General features: G+C 58.2%; 1 protein-coding gene across 6 annotated transcripts; it reads right to left on the bottom strand.

The window, feature by feature from the left end:
• Positions 1 to 2204: 2204 nt before the first annotated feature.
• CLBA1 (clathrin binding box of aftiphilin containing 1) lies at positions 2205 to 12219 on the bottom strand. Of its 6 annotated transcripts, none has more exons than XM_017505417.2 (5): positions 10219 to 10721; positions 8701 to 8846; positions 6549 to 6675; positions 4348 to 4464; positions 2205 to 2894 (listed from the first exon to the last, which is right to left on the bottom strand). In XM_017505417.2, the coding sequence occupies exons 1-5, from the start codon at positions 10639 to 10641 to the stop codon at positions 2733 to 2735; spliced, it is 975 nt and encodes a 324-aa protein (XP_017360906.1). In that variant the 5' UTR covers positions 10642 to 10721; the 3' UTR covers positions 2205 to 2732. The 6 variants fall into 6 exon arrangements, with proteins under 6 accessions (XP_017360906.1, XP_037586147.1, XP_037586148.1 ...); XM_037730219.1 differs by lacking the exon at positions 10219 to 10721 and adding an exon at positions 12137 to 12219 and having other exon boundaries at positions 2206 to 2894; XM_037730220.1 differs by lacking the exon at positions 10219 to 10721 and adding an exon at positions 9169 to 9208 and having other exon boundaries at positions 2206 to 2894.
• Between the last annotated feature and the right edge of the window lie 3603 nt (positions 12220 to 15822).

The following is a 15822-nucleotide window of genomic DNA, read 5'->3' as shown; positions in this document are numbered from 1 at the left end:
GCGGTGATTCTGGACGTGCCTGAGGTCTGAGTGCAGTGAATCTGGATGTGCCTGTGGTCTAAGGTGATTCTGGATGTGCCTGAGGTCTGAGCACGGCGGTTCTGGGGCCCGAGGTCTGAGCGCAGCCATTTTGGGGCCGGAAGTCTGAGGTGATTCTGGACATCAGCCTGTGTGTTGCGCCAAGCCACTGGCTTCGGAGGCTGCAGGATTTCTCCCTTCCTCAGCCGGACTGCCATCCTTTCGGTCACTGGAGGCTTCCTTTGCTCTCCATTCCAGCGCCTTGCCCTGTGCCCGTGGGCTCTTGTAGCCCTGCTCCTCTGCTTCAGCCTCGGGCTTGTCTCCTGCCCACAATCCCAGCGCCCCGATGGGCCTCCAGACTTTGGGAACAAAAATCCCAGCACGTCTGTGAGGGGCGTTCCCGGGGAGTGTCCTCAGCTCCTGCCCCCACTCCCAGCCTGTGGCACTCTTCCCAAGCATTCAGTGTGGACCTGAGGGAGGCCAGGGAGCTCTGGACTTGTCTGTCGCAGGGGACCTCCAGATCCTGGGGGCTTGGCAGCTGTGGGCAAGTGGTTTGCATGCACCTTGCCTGGTCCCTCCTTACCTGACTCTGTGGGGTCCTCCTTCCTCTCACTCCCCACTGGGGGTGAGAGCAGCAGGGCCTCTCTTCTCTGCTGGGTGGGACAGAAGTCAGAGTTGGAACCTGCTGCTTCTGAGGTTCCTGTGAGGGCCACAGGGAGGTCAGGACAAAGTCTTGGCCTTCTGAGGTCTGTGGGTCACCCACATCTAGCCAGGTGAGGAGAAAGAGCCACCATGGGTGACATGGTGATGCCATAACACAGTCTGAACCTGAATCTTGGAATGGGAGGCGCAGGATGGAATATCTTGGCTTGTTAAAATCTTTTTTTTTTTTTTGAGACAGTTTTGCTCTGGAGTGCAATGGCGTGATCTTGGCTCACCACAACCACCACCTCATAGGTTCAAGCAATTCCCCTGTCTCAGCCTCCCGAGTAGCTGGGACTATAGGTGCCCGCCACCATGCCTGGCTAACTTTTGTATTTTTAGTAGAGATGAGGCTTCAACATATTGGCCAGGCTGATCTTGAACTCCTGACCTTGTGATCCACCTGCCTCGGCCTCCCAAAGTGCTGGGAACACAGGCGTGAGCCACCACTCCTGGCCTAAAGTCTAACTTCTAAAGGCTAGGAAGCTAGGACACCTCCTGGAGGGTCTTGCTGGTTCCAAAAGACAGTGCCTTTGAAAGAAGCTGCGTGTTACAAAAACGGTCTCTAAATTCCCACTTTCAGCTGGCTGAAAATGCAAAAAAATTAAGGCAGCTTTCCAAAACATGTGATGCCAAAAACAAACAAACAAAAAGGAACTATCCTCGTCATAGACCTCAAAGCCACATGCAACATGGTGCTGGCTGCACAGCTGGGTGGCTGAGGCCAGGGTGCATGCAGGGACATCGCTTCCTCCTCCCCTCCTGATGGAAACACCTGCCTATCACTGCACACATCCCACTGACAACTACGGCGACATGGAGGCCACGGTCCTGCAAGTGGCTTTGGCTGGAACAGAGACAGCCATAGTGGCCACTTGCTTAGACTTCAGTCCTCTCCTGGGGACAGGATTTCAAGTATCAGTCCCCCCAGTTGATGAACCAGTGAGAACAGGCTTATCTAGGCTGTTTTATTTAATAAAATTGCACAAAAGTCAGGGCTGATTTCTTGGCTCTGCCTTTGAAGAGAACAGTTTTCCTTGACAGAGAATGAGGGAAAGCCATGGGCCCACTAGAAGCTTTCTCAGGACAGTGTTGTGACCTCCTGTCCACAGCCATGAGGGAGAGAGGCCTATCCTGCAGGGCAAGGGCGGGGCACAGGCAGTGAGTGAGGGGCCTGTGAGGCACTGAGGAAACAGCACAGCTGCACACCCTCATGGTGTCCTGACCACACAGCAGCCAGGGGCAGGGCAGAGTGGGACAGACAGAAGGGTTTCTGAGCACTCTTTTTTTTTTTTTTTCTTTTTTTTTGAGACGGGGTTTTGCTCTGTTGCCTAGGCTGGAGTACAATGGCTCGATCTCAGCTCACCGCAATATCTGCCTCCCAGGTTCAAGTGATTCTCTCAGCCTCCCGAGTAGCTGGGCCTACAGGCATGCGCCACCATGTCCACCTAATTTTGTATTTTTAGTAGAGATGGGGTTTCTCCATGTTGATCAGGCTGGTTTCAAACTCCTGACCTTAGCTGATCTGCCCGCCTCGGCCTCCCAAAGTGCTGGGATGACAGGCGTGTCACCATGCCTAGCCTCTCAGCACTCTCAACAGCTGTCCCTCTGGTGACATTTCAGCGCCTTCCCCTTTGACCATGAGTTGTTTCCCCTGGGCTAGGCAGCCCAGAACCCATGCCCAGGGTCCATCCCTAGGCACCCCCCAGCAGGTGCCAGCAGCATTCACATGGGGTAGGGGACCCCTGGGTGTCACCTGGGTGCCGGCAGCCTGCCATTGTGCCCAGAAACCTCTGCCTACCATGAGAACTGGCTCTGCCAAGGACACACCCTCTGTCTACCGGTGAGACCTGAGACGGGCCCAGAGCACAGGACAGGTCCCGTTGGACAGATTCCGGGAAATGGGCCTGGGATCTGGAAAACCGCTCCACAGACAGTTCTGGTTTCCAGCATCAAACCCAGCCAGGAAGAAAATGAAAAATTCCTCATAAAGGTATAAAGTACTCCTGATTTTAGCAAATATCGCTATTAAAGAATGTCAGTTTTAGGTTGCGTGGCGTGAACATCTTTTTCCGTGGAAGAGTGAAGTGCTGCCCACCTCCACAGAAGGGGGTCTTCAGGAAGCGGCTGCAGGCCATCAGGCTCCCCTGCCTGCTGTGAGGCGGCCCCGAGAGCTGAGAGGAGAGGACAGCAGTCAGGCACGTGCACCCCCAGCAACCAGAAACACGAGCTTGGGTGTTTGCCTCTGCGTCCCTGCCTCTCGGCCCCTCAGTGTCCTCTCCTTGGTTCTCCTCTTAGAAACCTTCTCATGGGATGTCAGCCTCATCATGGGGCCTGTGGCTCGGGCCTGGAGCCAGCCCCTACAACAGTGGGGGGGCCCACATCTTAGGCGGGGTCTCTGGCCTTTGTCCTATGTGTCTGGCACTCCTTGGTGGCGGCTGCCACTGCCCTGCACACTCACAGCCTGCAGCGTCCACTCATGGACTACACCGCAGGCTTCCCCACAGAGCTGCAGCTGGACGCTGACCCTGGCGTTGGCCGTTGTCAGCCACACAGCCACAAGCATCTCTTCTGGGCCCGATGCTCTAGGACAACTCTCCTGTGCTGGGGTGTTTTGCAAAAAGACAGCCTATGAAGATGGATGATGAGGGCCCTCTCCTGTGTGCCCCATGGCACTTGTCACCTGTGTGCTGACCATCCAGATCACCCACCCCACATCAGCTGTGCCACAATCATGCCAAATTCTTGCCCAGAAGCTGACCTGGCCACCTCCTGTGCTATGCAACCTTCCTGCTGTCCCAGCTCACCTTGTTCCCTCCTGCCAGGCCACAGGGCAGTACTTCACTCCTGCGCCTCCCTGCACGTCACTCTTCATGCTGATGGCCGCCCATGTGCCCCTCCCACCATCTCCTGGGTGCATACAATGAGCCCTGACTACTCTAGGGTCCTGAGTCTCCAGGTGAGCAAGAAACCAGCTGGGCGAGGCCTGGCCAACTCACCCCTCCTGCAATACCTGGTCTTGGAATAAAGCCCTTCTTCCCTCTGATAAGAGAGAGGCTACAGGAAGAAGTCCCCCTCTCTGCCCAGCCCCTCTTCCCGCCTTGAGCCCTGCTGTGACAATGTGAAGGGACTCTGCGGCAGGAACCTGAGCTCCTGAGAGAAAAGCTGCCGACAGATCCTGTGGAAGGTACGTGGCCCACGGCGGAAGCCGCCACAGTCAGATCTGTTCACGACAGCTGCCAGGTGGACTCAGCGTCCCGTCCCAACAGTCCCAAGCTGGCCCTGCCCCATCCTTCCGGCCTTGTCACCCACACCTGGTGGCTCAGCTTCCCTGCAGCTCTCCTCTGCCTGGCTGGCTTCTCCTGGCAGTTCTCCTGTGTCACCCACTCATATCCTGGGTCCTCTGGCCTAAGAGTCTTTGTGGATGACACACTCATATTCCTGGGCACGCTGCAGTGGGGTTCACACTTTGCTTGTCTGCCCTAAATAGTAGAAATGTTTGTTTTCTGTAAGTCCACAAGGCTTAAAGGAAGAAAACCTGCAAGTGACTTACAGAAAAAGTGAAGGGTGGCACCTGTGTGGACACAGCCAGCACAGTCCCCCGGCCTCTCCTCGGCAGCCACTCACCTTGGTCTGGATCAGGGCTTTGCAATGGTGGAGGCGGAAGCTGCTGACATTCAGGAGTCCTTCAGGCTCTTTGAGGTCAGAATCGTCCATGATGTGGCCCTGGCCTCCAGAAAGGTCCTAAGGAGACAGGCCCATCAGCCAGCCAGCCAGTCACCCTTTGTCTCCTGTTGCCTTTCATCCTGAGCTCTCTACTCACTTCATTCTACAACGGCAAACTTCTCTCAGGCCCCGCTGAAGGTCAGGCCAGCCAGCTTCCCCTGCATGGCCCTGCCACTTGCTGCCCATAACTGGCTCACAGGCCTCCCTCCCTCCAGGACCTCGTGCCCCTCAAACTGCTCAACAGAATGTCTTCACAGCCACTTTCGGGACACACCCTTCAGGCTGCTGCCACTCGGAGCTGTCCCACCTCTAAGCCTCCTATTCAGGAGGCCTCCCCCACGCCCTGGCCTCCTGGTTCTGTTTTCTTCACACAATGACACAGCCAGGGCTGACCTCACTGGGAGCCTCTTCCTTTCTGCCCTCACTTCCTTCCTGGCCAGCCCAGTGTGCAGCCCATGGGCTGCCAGGGCAACCATTTTCATGCCCATCTTCACCAGGACCAATCTGCCTGCCTGGCCAGTCCTGTCCGAGTTTTTCATGTTTGAAAATTTCCATATTTAAAAATGAAGAAAGATCCTTGCCATCTAGATCGCTGAAAGGTGGCCCTCCCTATGACTGATGTTTTCTGTGACAGCTCTGGAGCTTGAGCGTGTGCTCGGCAGTGTGTGCATGGCAGTGGTGTGCATGTAGCGGTGTGTGTGTGCATGGCGGTGTGTGCTCACAGCAGTGTGTGTGTGCATGCATACGGCGGTGTGTGCACGTGTGGCAGTGTGCACACGTGGCAGTGGTGTGCATGCAGCAGTATGCACATGGTGGCACGTGCACATGCAGCGGTGTGTGTGGGCCGCAGTATGTGCATATGGCGGTGGTGTGTTCAGGCTGCAGTGTGCGTGCGGCGGTGTGTGTGGGCTGCAGTGTGTGTGTGGCGGTGTGTGCGTGTGGTGGTGTGTGCATGCGGTGGTGTGTGCAAGCTGCAGCATGCGTGTGGTGGTGTGTGCGTGCAGCGGTGTGTGTGCTGCAGCGTGTGTGTGCTGCAGCGTGTGTGTGCGGCAGTGCGTGCGTGCGGCGGTGTGCGGGCTGCAGCGTGTGTGTGCGGCAGTGCGTGCATGCGGCGGTGTGCGGGCTGCAGCGTGTGTGTGCAGCGGTGTGCGGGCTGCAGCATGTGGGTGCGGCAGTGTATGCATGTGGCGGTGTGTGGGCTGCAGTGTGTGTGTGTGTGGCGGTGTGTGGGCTGCAGCGTGTGTGTGCGGCGGTGTGTGCATGCAGCAGTGTGCAGGCTACAGCGTGTGTGTGCAGCGGTGTGCGGGCTGCAGCGTGTGTGTGCGGCACTTTGCGGGCTGTGGGCTGCAGCGTGTGTGTGCGGTGGTGTGCAGGCTGCAGTGTGTGTGTGCGGCGGTGTGCAGGCTGCAGCGTGTGTGCGTGTGGCGGTGTGCGGGCTGCAGCGTGTGTGCGTGTGGCGGTGTGCGGGCTGCAGCGTGTGTGCGTGCGGCGGTGTGTGGGCTGCAGCGTGTGTGTGTGGCGGTGTGTTCATGCAGCGGTGTGTGGGCTGCAATGTGTGGCGGTGTGTGCATGCGGCAGTGTGTGAGCTGCAGCGTGCGTGTGGCGGTGTGCGGGCTGCAGCGTGTGTGTGGCGGTGTGTGTGCGCGGTGGTGTGCGGGCTGCAGTGTGTGGCGGTGTGTGCATACGCGGTGTGTGAGCTGCAGCGTGTGTGTGGCGGTGTGTGGGCTGCAGTGTGTGTGTGGCAGTGTGTGCGTGTGGTGGTGTGTGGCGGCGTATGCATATGGCAACGTGTGCACAGCCATGAGTGTGAACTGATACGCGGCTCTCTGTGTTTCTTGTCTGTTGCGGGCTCAGGCCAGTTCCTTCCGGAGCCTTTCCCTGCCTCCTGCTCTGGGCTTTGCTGGCTCCTGCCTCAAGCATTAGGGACTTATCCAATGGCCCTGACAAGTTTATGGGGCCACCTAGTGGCTTTAACCCACCTATGTCCAGGTGACCCCACACTTCCAGGTGACCCCACTACCCTTGGGAGCAGCCAAGGGCCACTGGCCTCAGTGAAGTCCAACCACACTCCCAGGAGCCCTGTCTCAGCCCAAACCACCTACCTTCTGCATGGCGTCTATCCCGAGAACGAGAAAAAAATTCTCCTGGCAATGAGATTCGCTCCAGAGGCACTGAGAAGCAGACGTGTGTGTGTTCTGAAGGACTCTCCAGAGTTTTCTAGATTCATTACTGGAAAATAGATGCAGCTGTTAAAAGGTGACCTTGAAGGCCTTCTGATGAGGTCACTGCAGCACTGCCCAAGGCACACGGCAGGCACCTGGCCTTTACCCCTAGGCTGAGACCCACGAGAACCAAGAGACACATGGCTGTTAAGAACCCTAAAAAGAGCATTCCCTGCAGGAACCCTGAGCTGTCTCGTTTATTTACCCATTTATGCTTTTATTCAAATAACACGTGGCATCCTGCAGCACCCCAACCCCCTGCCATGCCCTCTCTGCGCCTCACACCACCTTCCCTGGCAGTGGCTTACTCACTGTCCCTACTGTCTCCTCTAAGGAACAGACGCTCCATGAGGCTGGGTATTTTGCTGGTTGTGTTCATTCAAGTGCCTCGAACTGTGCTGTGTACAAAATAGATGCTCACAAACGAACGGGCGACTGTCTACTATGTGCCACCCGTCACTGCTACGTGCTGTGGGGGACTGAGACGAGTTTCCTGTAAGCAGTTCATGCGCTGGCAGAAAAGGGAAAATGACTGCAAGGCCAGGTGTGGTGGCTCACCACCCAGCACTTTGGGAGACTGAGGAGGGCAAATCACTTGCACTCAGGAGCTCGAGACCAGCCTGAGCAACATAGCAAAACCCTGTCTCTACAAAAATACGAGAATTAGCTGGGTGTGGTGGTGTGAGCCTATAGTCCCAGTTCTCGGGAGGCTGAGGCAGGAGGATCGCTTCAGCCTAGGAGGAAGAGGTTCCAGTAAGCTGAGATCACGCCACTGCACTCCAGATAACTACAGAAGAAGGCCGGATGTGCTAAATGCCAAACCATTTCCAAAAATACGGCAATGTTCAGAACTCACAAACCATGCTTTATTCCACCCCCAAAGTGCCATCCAGCCTTCTGTCCCATGAGTGTCCAGCCCAGCCAGGTCCTGACACCCAGGACTCCCCATGCCTCTGGGTCCACGAGTCGTGCTGCGGTGGACAGAGATGTCAGTACTGCCAGCAGTGACCTCCCACACCACCAGCTTGCTGGGACCACATTCTTGGCAGTTTTTCTCCAGGATATTGCTTCGCAGAAGCACCACATACAGAGGGCATACTGGTCATCTGGGCAATGCTGGCTGCAGCCTTCTGGGCTCCAGGCCTGTCTTCAGGCCCCTGTGGAGTATACTCTGGGGCAGGTGCTGGGATGGACCCCAGTAGAGGCCATAGTGGGCCAGGGCTAGAGCCCAGAACGGCCTGTCTGTAGAGTCCTATGAAAGTCCAGGCTTGCTCAGAGACACACAAATCAGCAGGCCAACCTGGCTCTCCCCTGGCTGCTGGGAGATCCACTCCACAGACCGCACCGAGAAATAGGGAAGCCAGCTCACTCCAGCCTTCACTTCCCTCCTCCCTCTGGGGCTTTGGGCTAACTTATCCTGAGCTTCCCAACCACTGCTGCACAATCCACCAGACCACTGTTTCTTTCTCAATGTTCAGTTGAAAATGTGTCCCTAGAAAATGGCCATCTGCAAACGACCGCATGTATGACTTCTCCTAGGAGCCCGCAGCCCCACAGCCAGCACTGGGAGCACACCCATGGGGCTGGGCCTGGGGCTGAGAATGGGGCTGCAGAGTGTGGAGTATTTTCTAGAATTCTGTGGCTGAGGACCATGAGGCAGCCAGTGCCCACTCAGCCACATTCCCCAGAAGGCCCCGGTACCCACTGCTCAGGCCCACCAGCCACTCGCACCGAGTGCGAGTCCCTCAGCCCTCCCCCAACGCTGGCACGGAGACCCAACGGGAGTGAGGCTCGGGTCCAGCTGCTCCAGGTGACCTGGTGTGGGAGGGGATGAACAGGGCTCGGAGTGGAAGGCCACAGCTGGAGCATCAATCCTGCTGTCCTCTCCTGATAGGACCCCTGTGACCTATAGATGGCAGGGCCTTCAGGAGAGATGGCCCTAGAAAGGCAAACACAAAGCCTCCCACATCTACTTTTATCAAACAAAAGTAAAAATGGGGTTGCTGTATGAAATATTTCTTAAGTTCATTACCACAATTTATGCACACATTCAAGGCCAGGCTTTTCCTCACTGCTTATTTCTAGGAAATGGTCTAGGGTGGAAATGTCTTCAGCTGCCTGCTGAACTGTTATTTCTTGAAAAGCACACTTTAAAATGTTCTCATTGCTGAGAATGGGCTGAAAAGAAAAAAACGAAAGCATACTGAAGTTAGGAGAAAGACACATCATGTTACCTTATTCCAAAGAAATAATGATACCCATGAAATGTGTAATTGATCATACCATTAGTGTTACTATCACTTGACATATTCATTCCTAAAAATCACCACATTAGCAAAATCACACAAAACCAGAGGGCTCATGGGAAAAGTGAGGTTAGGGCAAAACATTGAAACTTTGTCAGTGACACATGAAAAAAGATGGCCACCCAATAATGTTAGCACTGTTTTCCATATTTGGTGAAGAAATTATATATACTACAATAAGCACAGCACTTTACCTTGGAAAAGACAAAGGCTCGCAGGCTGTTAGTGTGAACAGGTGGGAGGAAGGCGGTCTGAACTGGGCGAAGTCCCAACACCAGGTGTGGACGGGTGTGCTACACTGGGGCGCTGATAGCTGTTTGAGGGTGTGCGTATGCAACTCTCATGTATTCCAGTGTGCCCCAGCTCAGCTGGGGGCAGTTTTCTGCATTCATCTACTCCTTCTTGTGAAATTTCAACTATGCTCAAATTGTTCCCTAATACATCAATCATGCTGGAAAACAAATCCTGTGTTCAAAACAAGCACGACAGCAGACCTTACTCTATTAGAGCGGGTCTTGTCAGGGTCCAGGGAAACTGACCAGTGTAGTAAACAAACAGTCCAGCCCTGAGAACCGCAGTATCTTTATTTCCTTCCTCACTGGTTTTACTTCTTATCTCTCATGATGGTGTTTGGGATGAACCACTCGGGAAGAAGTGGCAGAGAAAGCAGACAATGGAAGGAGGAAGACAGGAAAAGAGAAGGATCAGAGGTGTCACCGGCAGTAAACACGTGACAGTCGGCTCTGAAAGAGAGCAGGGGGCAAGGGGCTGAGGGCTGGGACCAGGGCTCCCGGACAGGTCAGATCAGGCATCACCCAATTCATTACAACAAGTTGAAATGTGATCATGTGATTTTAGAATCTCTGAGACTTTTGAACTCTGCAGATTCAGAATTCAGACATAAAGTTCCTCCCTACACGCCCTGACCTCGGGCCTGTGCAGCCTGCCAATGGGGAGTGGATAGGCCGGGGGAGGAATGGTCAGAGAGAGGGACCCAGCTCAGGTGGACCGCACCTGGCCTTGGCGTGACCCATTTCTGCAGCCTCCTCTGACAATTCATTCCTTCCCTGGCCTCAGGATGGGACTGCCAACCACATGGCCAGGGATGACAGCCAGGAGAGAAGCAGATCTTCCAAGGCTGTCAGTCCCTCCCTGGCCAGCACACCACAGCATTCAGGGTTGCAGGCCTCTTGGTGTATACACATGTCCCACTCAACATGGTGACCACAGCGCTGTAGAAATACCTCAGAAGGTGGGATAGCAGCAGTTCCTGTCACCCAAGGTCCACCCTGGCACGGCTGGTGAGAACTGCACTCCTTTGGGGCAGAAGTGGTTCTCGGTGGCTGGAGTTCTGTGGGTCCCTCCAGGAGTTCCAGGGACTTCGAGAATTGTCCGGACTTAGCTGAAGATTCCCGAAAGCCTTCAAACTCCCCCCAGGTGCTGCTGTGTTCCCCAGGGTCAGGACACCGGGTGGTGCAGGTGGAACCACCCTCACCGGGCAGGGAGTTGCTGGTTTTCCCACCCGGCAGGAGAAGGTCAGGGGACATCCGTATCCATTCCAAACTGTCATCACTCAGCCTCTCAGGTGCCACTCGGAGGGAAGCCTTGGCTGCTTCCGCCTGGAAGTCACTCAAAGGCTCTTCCTCCAGCTGCTGCCGGTCTTGCATCTTGGAGCTGCCAGGCCAGCAGAGGCCCGATGGGCAGCTGCTCTTGAGACACGCACACCACAGTGCTGGCCGCCCAACCTTCCCCTGTCCTGGATAGGGCCTGGGACGCGCAGGAGTGCCCCGGGCTGCCCAGTGGCTGATGGTGGAGAGTGCCCACGTGCTGTTGTGGAGCTGACACGAGCCACAAACACGGCCGGGTCGCCCGGGAGTCCTGGCTTCCTCCTACGCGCGCCGGCGCGGAGTCCGACACAGGGGCGCGTCCCGGACCCACGGCAGGTGTGCGACGAGCGGCCCAAGGCGGGGCTCCTTCTCTGGAGAGCGTCTCGAGCGGGCCTGGGAGCCCCACACTGACCAGAGGAGCGGGAGCCGGGCTCCCACTGGAGGCCCAAGTGGGAAGGAGGGGTGCGGCGCCCCGGGGTCTCCAGAGAGTCCTTCTCGCACGCGGCCCGCAGGGCAGCCCTGGACCGCCGACTCTGGACAGGGTCCGAGGTGGCCGGCTGAGTGCCAGCCCGCGGCTCACAAGGGTCCCCACGCGTCCTGCACCCAGGGCCCGCACGCACCTTCGTCGCCGCCTCACTTGGGCCCGGCAAGCCGGGCGAAACCTGCCACCAGCGGTCCCCCCCAGCCCGCGCCGCCCTGTTGCCCGGCAACGGCGTGCGCCACCTCCGCTTCCGGCGTTCACCGCCGTGGCGTCAGCACGCACCCGGGGCGTGACCAGCACCGGCCCCGCCCTCAGGCCCCACGGCCCGGCCCCGCCCTCCCTGGCCCGGCCCCGCCCTCAGGCCCCGCCCCGGGCCGCAGCCACTGTGGTTGGGTTCGGGCCTCCCCACGGGCAGATCCCTGGGCGCGGGGTCGCACGAGCTTCCTGTCCGTCCTCAGTTCGCTGCCCGAGTGGTTCTTTCTTCCTCACGACAAGTCCCCCAGGCCCGACCCGGCGCATCCATCACCCGCAGCACCTTCTCCCGACGCCCCGCGGCTGAGCTCGCCGCGCTGCCTCTGTGGGTGCAGCTGAGCGAAGGCCCCTCAGGACTCCAGCTCCCCCAGGCGAGGGCCAAGTCCGTCTTGCTGACTCCTGAACCCCAGAACCTCTCCTGCCCCTAACTCGACAGCCTTCCCGGGGGAAGGAGCGGCGGGGAGGCTCCATCCCTCCCTCGCAGGCCCCACTGAGTGCCCCCTCTGCTGTCATCAGCCAGCCCCCGGCAGAGCCGGGCTGGTGGACAGCCTCTCTCCAGCCACAGCGGGACTGAGGAGCTAGCCTGATCTCTGCCAGTTCCCCTCTGGACTTCCAGGCCTTCTGCCCTCTGCCCTCACCCCCAGACTCAAGGAGCCAACCTGACTCCATCTCCTCCCTGGCCTTCCCAGACTGGACCCATCACTGCCTCTTCTGAGTAAGAGGAGGGCCTGGCCCTGGTGAAGGCCTGAGCCAGCCACCCGCTGCCCACACCACCCGCTGTCCACCCCACTCACTGTCCACCCTGTCCACTTCCAGGCTCACATTTCTCTCACCCTGGGGCCTGGACTCTGTCCTTGCTTGAATCACCCCTTCCCCCACTGGTCCTTCTCAGCCAAGTTCCCGAAAACTTTAATATTACAAATGGCAAGATGAGATCATTCTCTGCGCCTTAGACCAGCCTCCCATCCCCCCTCCTTCCTGAGGGGCAGAGCAGCCAGGCCACGCAGTATGGGAGCTCTTCTGTCAGACTGTCTGGGACTGGACCTTGGCCCGACCACCCCAGCACCACAGTGGCCCTAGGATGTTGACTGGGCAGTGGTTGGATTTGTAGACCAGGCCTGAACCTGTCTTGCCAGCCTAGGGGCAGCGGCCATTCCCACTGCTGCCCTCATCACTGCACTGTCCTTGCCGTTCTTGAGGCCCAGGACCTGGCGGGGGGGGCGGGCAGGAGGAGTGTTGTCCTTGTGTACAGGTGGGAAAACTGAGGCCCAGCCCCAAAGGCCTGTGTGAGAAGCAGAGCTGGGGCAGGAGCTGTTCTCCTGGTTCTCTGCAATCCCCCACTCCCAACTGGGCCTCAGCTTCCACGTGGAGAGTGTGGGGCGCACAGTACCCCCAGGATGTATAAAAATGACCCATATGGCTTGATTAGCTGGTGTGGTGGCTGAACAGAGCCCCACAGAGATGTCCACATCTCAATCCCTGCAACCCGTGAATATGTGACCTTACGAGGCCAAAGCCACTTTATAGATGTGCTTCAGTGAAAGGCTCTGGGAAGGTGGAGAGGAGCCTGGTGAGGAGCAATCACAAAGGGCCTGGTCAGGAAATAGACGAGACGCAGAGATGGAAGCAGAGCCGGAGTGATACCGGGCACCAGCTCAGGACTGCAGATGCCTCTGGAGGCCGAAGGGACCAGGAAACGGTCTCCGCTGAAGCCTCCAGAAGGCACACCATCCAGCCCACACCTGGAAGAGCTGGTCAGTGTGCCGCATGCTGTTTTCCACACTGCGTTTCTGGTTTTGTTATGGCAGCAGCGGCGCTGATACACTGAGTGACCCCTTGCAACCCACTGAAAGGTGCTGCCTTGGGGAAGCCAAGGTGCAGAGGAAATGGCAGAGGCGACCTTGACCTCTGGTGCCCAACCCTGGTTGCAGGAGGAGGTGGGGCAGCCCAGGTAGCTGCTAGGCAGCTTGGCTTCTTGGGCCAGCTCTGGGCGGACCAGCCGGCTTCATGGCACAGCCCTTTGGGGCACCAGCTGAGGACAAGGCTTCCAGGTTGGTGAGCAGAGCAGGCACTGCTCAAGCTGAATTGGCCCCAGCTGCTAAAGGAGACTGGGCGCAAGAGGGTGAGTTCCCATTAAAGTCTGGGTGTGGGGGACATTAGCCATGACTCCTGAGGGGCATGGAGGGGGCAGGTGCAGTGTGGTCAGGAGGAATAGCCCATGTGGCCCTCTCAGGACCTCTCCAGCCACCTCTGTGCACCCCTGAGCCCCAGCCCTGCTCAATGAGTGTGTGGGGAGCACCTTCCCTCTGCAGAGGAGCCGAGCTTCCCAACCCCAGCCTCAGCAGGAGGGGCCAGCCTGAGCCCTTTGGCTAGTGCCACCCCCCACAGAACCCCACAGTCAAGCACCTCCCAGCATCACCTGATGAGCAAGGACTGGCTGGGCAGGGGTCCCCAGAAGCACCCAGGCATCCTGCTCCTCTGCGATCCTCAGCCCCAAGTCCTTAGGGCAAGCGGGGGAGAGCACCTGTCCTCGCCGCCAGCAGCAGGAATGACAGGGCTTGCAGGCGGCAGCATGGGAACCTGCTGCTACTCAGTTACGAGGTGGACTGCTGAGCCAGAGGGATCAATGGAGACACAGGCGTTGAAAGAAGCCCACCTGCATGGGACGAAGGCAGCACCCTGACATGACCCCCACAGCCGTGTTTCCTGATCCCAGCTGTGTAGGTGCAGAGGAAGTGGACCTGGGGACAATACCCAGGCCTGAAACAGGCACTCAGCTTTGAGAGAGAGTGAGGCCTTTGCAGGTCAGGAGTCAGTGTGATCAGGCAAGAGGGGGAGGCTGGGTGGACAAGTACCCCCACCTGCTCACAGGGGTCCTCCCCCATCATCTCCATGCAAAAGACTGAGCAGGGGCAGGTGGCGGCTGAGAAGGTCCTCGCTGCTCTCACCTCTCCTCACACCCCTCCATCTGGGCACAGGGCTGGGCTGCATGCAAGGCTGTGAATGGGGCGGGGCAAGGACCACAGCAGAGCTATTTTTGCTTATGTTGCTGCAGCTGCCGCAGCAAGCATCAATCATTGATGCCGTGGGCATCCCTGCCGGCGGAGGGTGGAGGCAAGCAGCCAGTCAGGCCATGGGGGCAGGGTGGCAGCTCTGTGAACGCATCAGGGCGTGGGGAGCCTCGGCTCCTCACCCAGGTCCCACCAGGGCTTGCACCCCATGTCCTGGCACCCAGCCTCAGGAAGACTGTGGCAACCAGTGGGCTTGGCCAGTGTTGCCATCTCAGTGGTCCAAGGAGGAGGTAGAGGCTGCGTGAACAGGAGAGAGCATGTGACACCCTCTCCCTGGGGATCATCCCACAGCAGGTGTGGGGCCTCGTATGTGCCAGGGGTGATCATGAGTTGGGCTCGTGTCCCGTGATGCTGTGCATGGGGGCATGCATTCCTGAGCCCTGCTTCTGTGGTCCTCCCTAGCTGGGCATCTGTCCCCAGAGGGGAACATGGGGAGGAGACTGGAGCTGGGCGTGAAGACAGGAGCTGAGGCTTCAGCTGGTGGGGAGGGACGGATGGGGGCTGGCAGCCGTGCTCACCTTCTCTCCTGCTCCCACAGCTGTGACCCTGGGCCCCGTTTGGGCTGCTGAGGCCCTGGTGCAGGGATTTTGGCTGGGCCCTGGGGAGCCAGCCCCCAGCCTCACATAGCCGCAGCCTGCCCATTTGTGGGGGTGCACTGCCCAAGTGGCAGGCCCTCCCAGAGGCATCTGGAGTGAGATAGAGCCCTCAGGGCCCCAGGAGTACTGGGGTTCCCTGAGGTGGTGAAGCTCTCTGGAAAGACACTCCAAGGTGTCTGTTACTCAGGACACTCTCAGCTTAACCCTCAAGCTGGGAGAAGACCCCAGAAGGTGGGTGGGAGGGGCAGTCCTTAGTTAGGGTTTCCAGGTCCCCTGAGAGTCACAGCCAGACTGCAGCCCCAGCATTCAGGGTGGGGCAGAGCCAGGGGCCACTGCAGAGACACCAGCCCTCTGTCTCAGAGCAGGCAGGAGAAGGGAGGGTGCCTATGGGCAGAACAAGCCGTGCCCACACCTCATCCTAAATTCTGGGTCCTGCATCCGGGGCTGCAGGGGAGCACCATGCAGCTGTGCGTGTGTGTGTCTGTGTGTGCCTGCTGTGGACGTGGGCAGCTCCATCCGGGGCAGAGGCAAAGTCCCTGATCCTGGGCAGCCGTGGCTGGGCTCTGGGACCATCTCTTAGCCAGGGGTGGGCAGGCTCAGTGAACACAGCTTGGGGAAGGTCTCAGCCACCCCAGACTGAGGGACAGGGCCAGGGCAAAGTCCTCTGGAGTGTGGGGTCCCCACACTCCCATGATACCACGCTGAACTAGTGATCTCACTCAGCCCCCACCGAGATGGCCTTGAGGGCTCTCTCATCTTTCCGAAGGAAAACAGAGGCAGGGGCAGCAGGTAGGATCCCATGGACAGGGACACGTTGGGAGGCAGCCCCGGCCTCCCCACC

The sequence above is a fragment of the Cebus imitator genome, unplaced genomic scaffold (genome assembly GCF_001604975.1).
Source record: "Cebus imitator isolate Cc_AM_T3 unplaced genomic scaffold, Cebus_imitator-1.0 Scaffold338, whole genome shotgun sequence".
NCBI classification, from domain to species: Eukaryota; Metazoa; Chordata; class Mammalia; order Primates; family Cebidae; genus Cebus; species Cebus imitator.
Note: the sequence above shows the minus strand (reverse complement) of the source record. Positions and strands in the feature narration are given on the sequence as shown.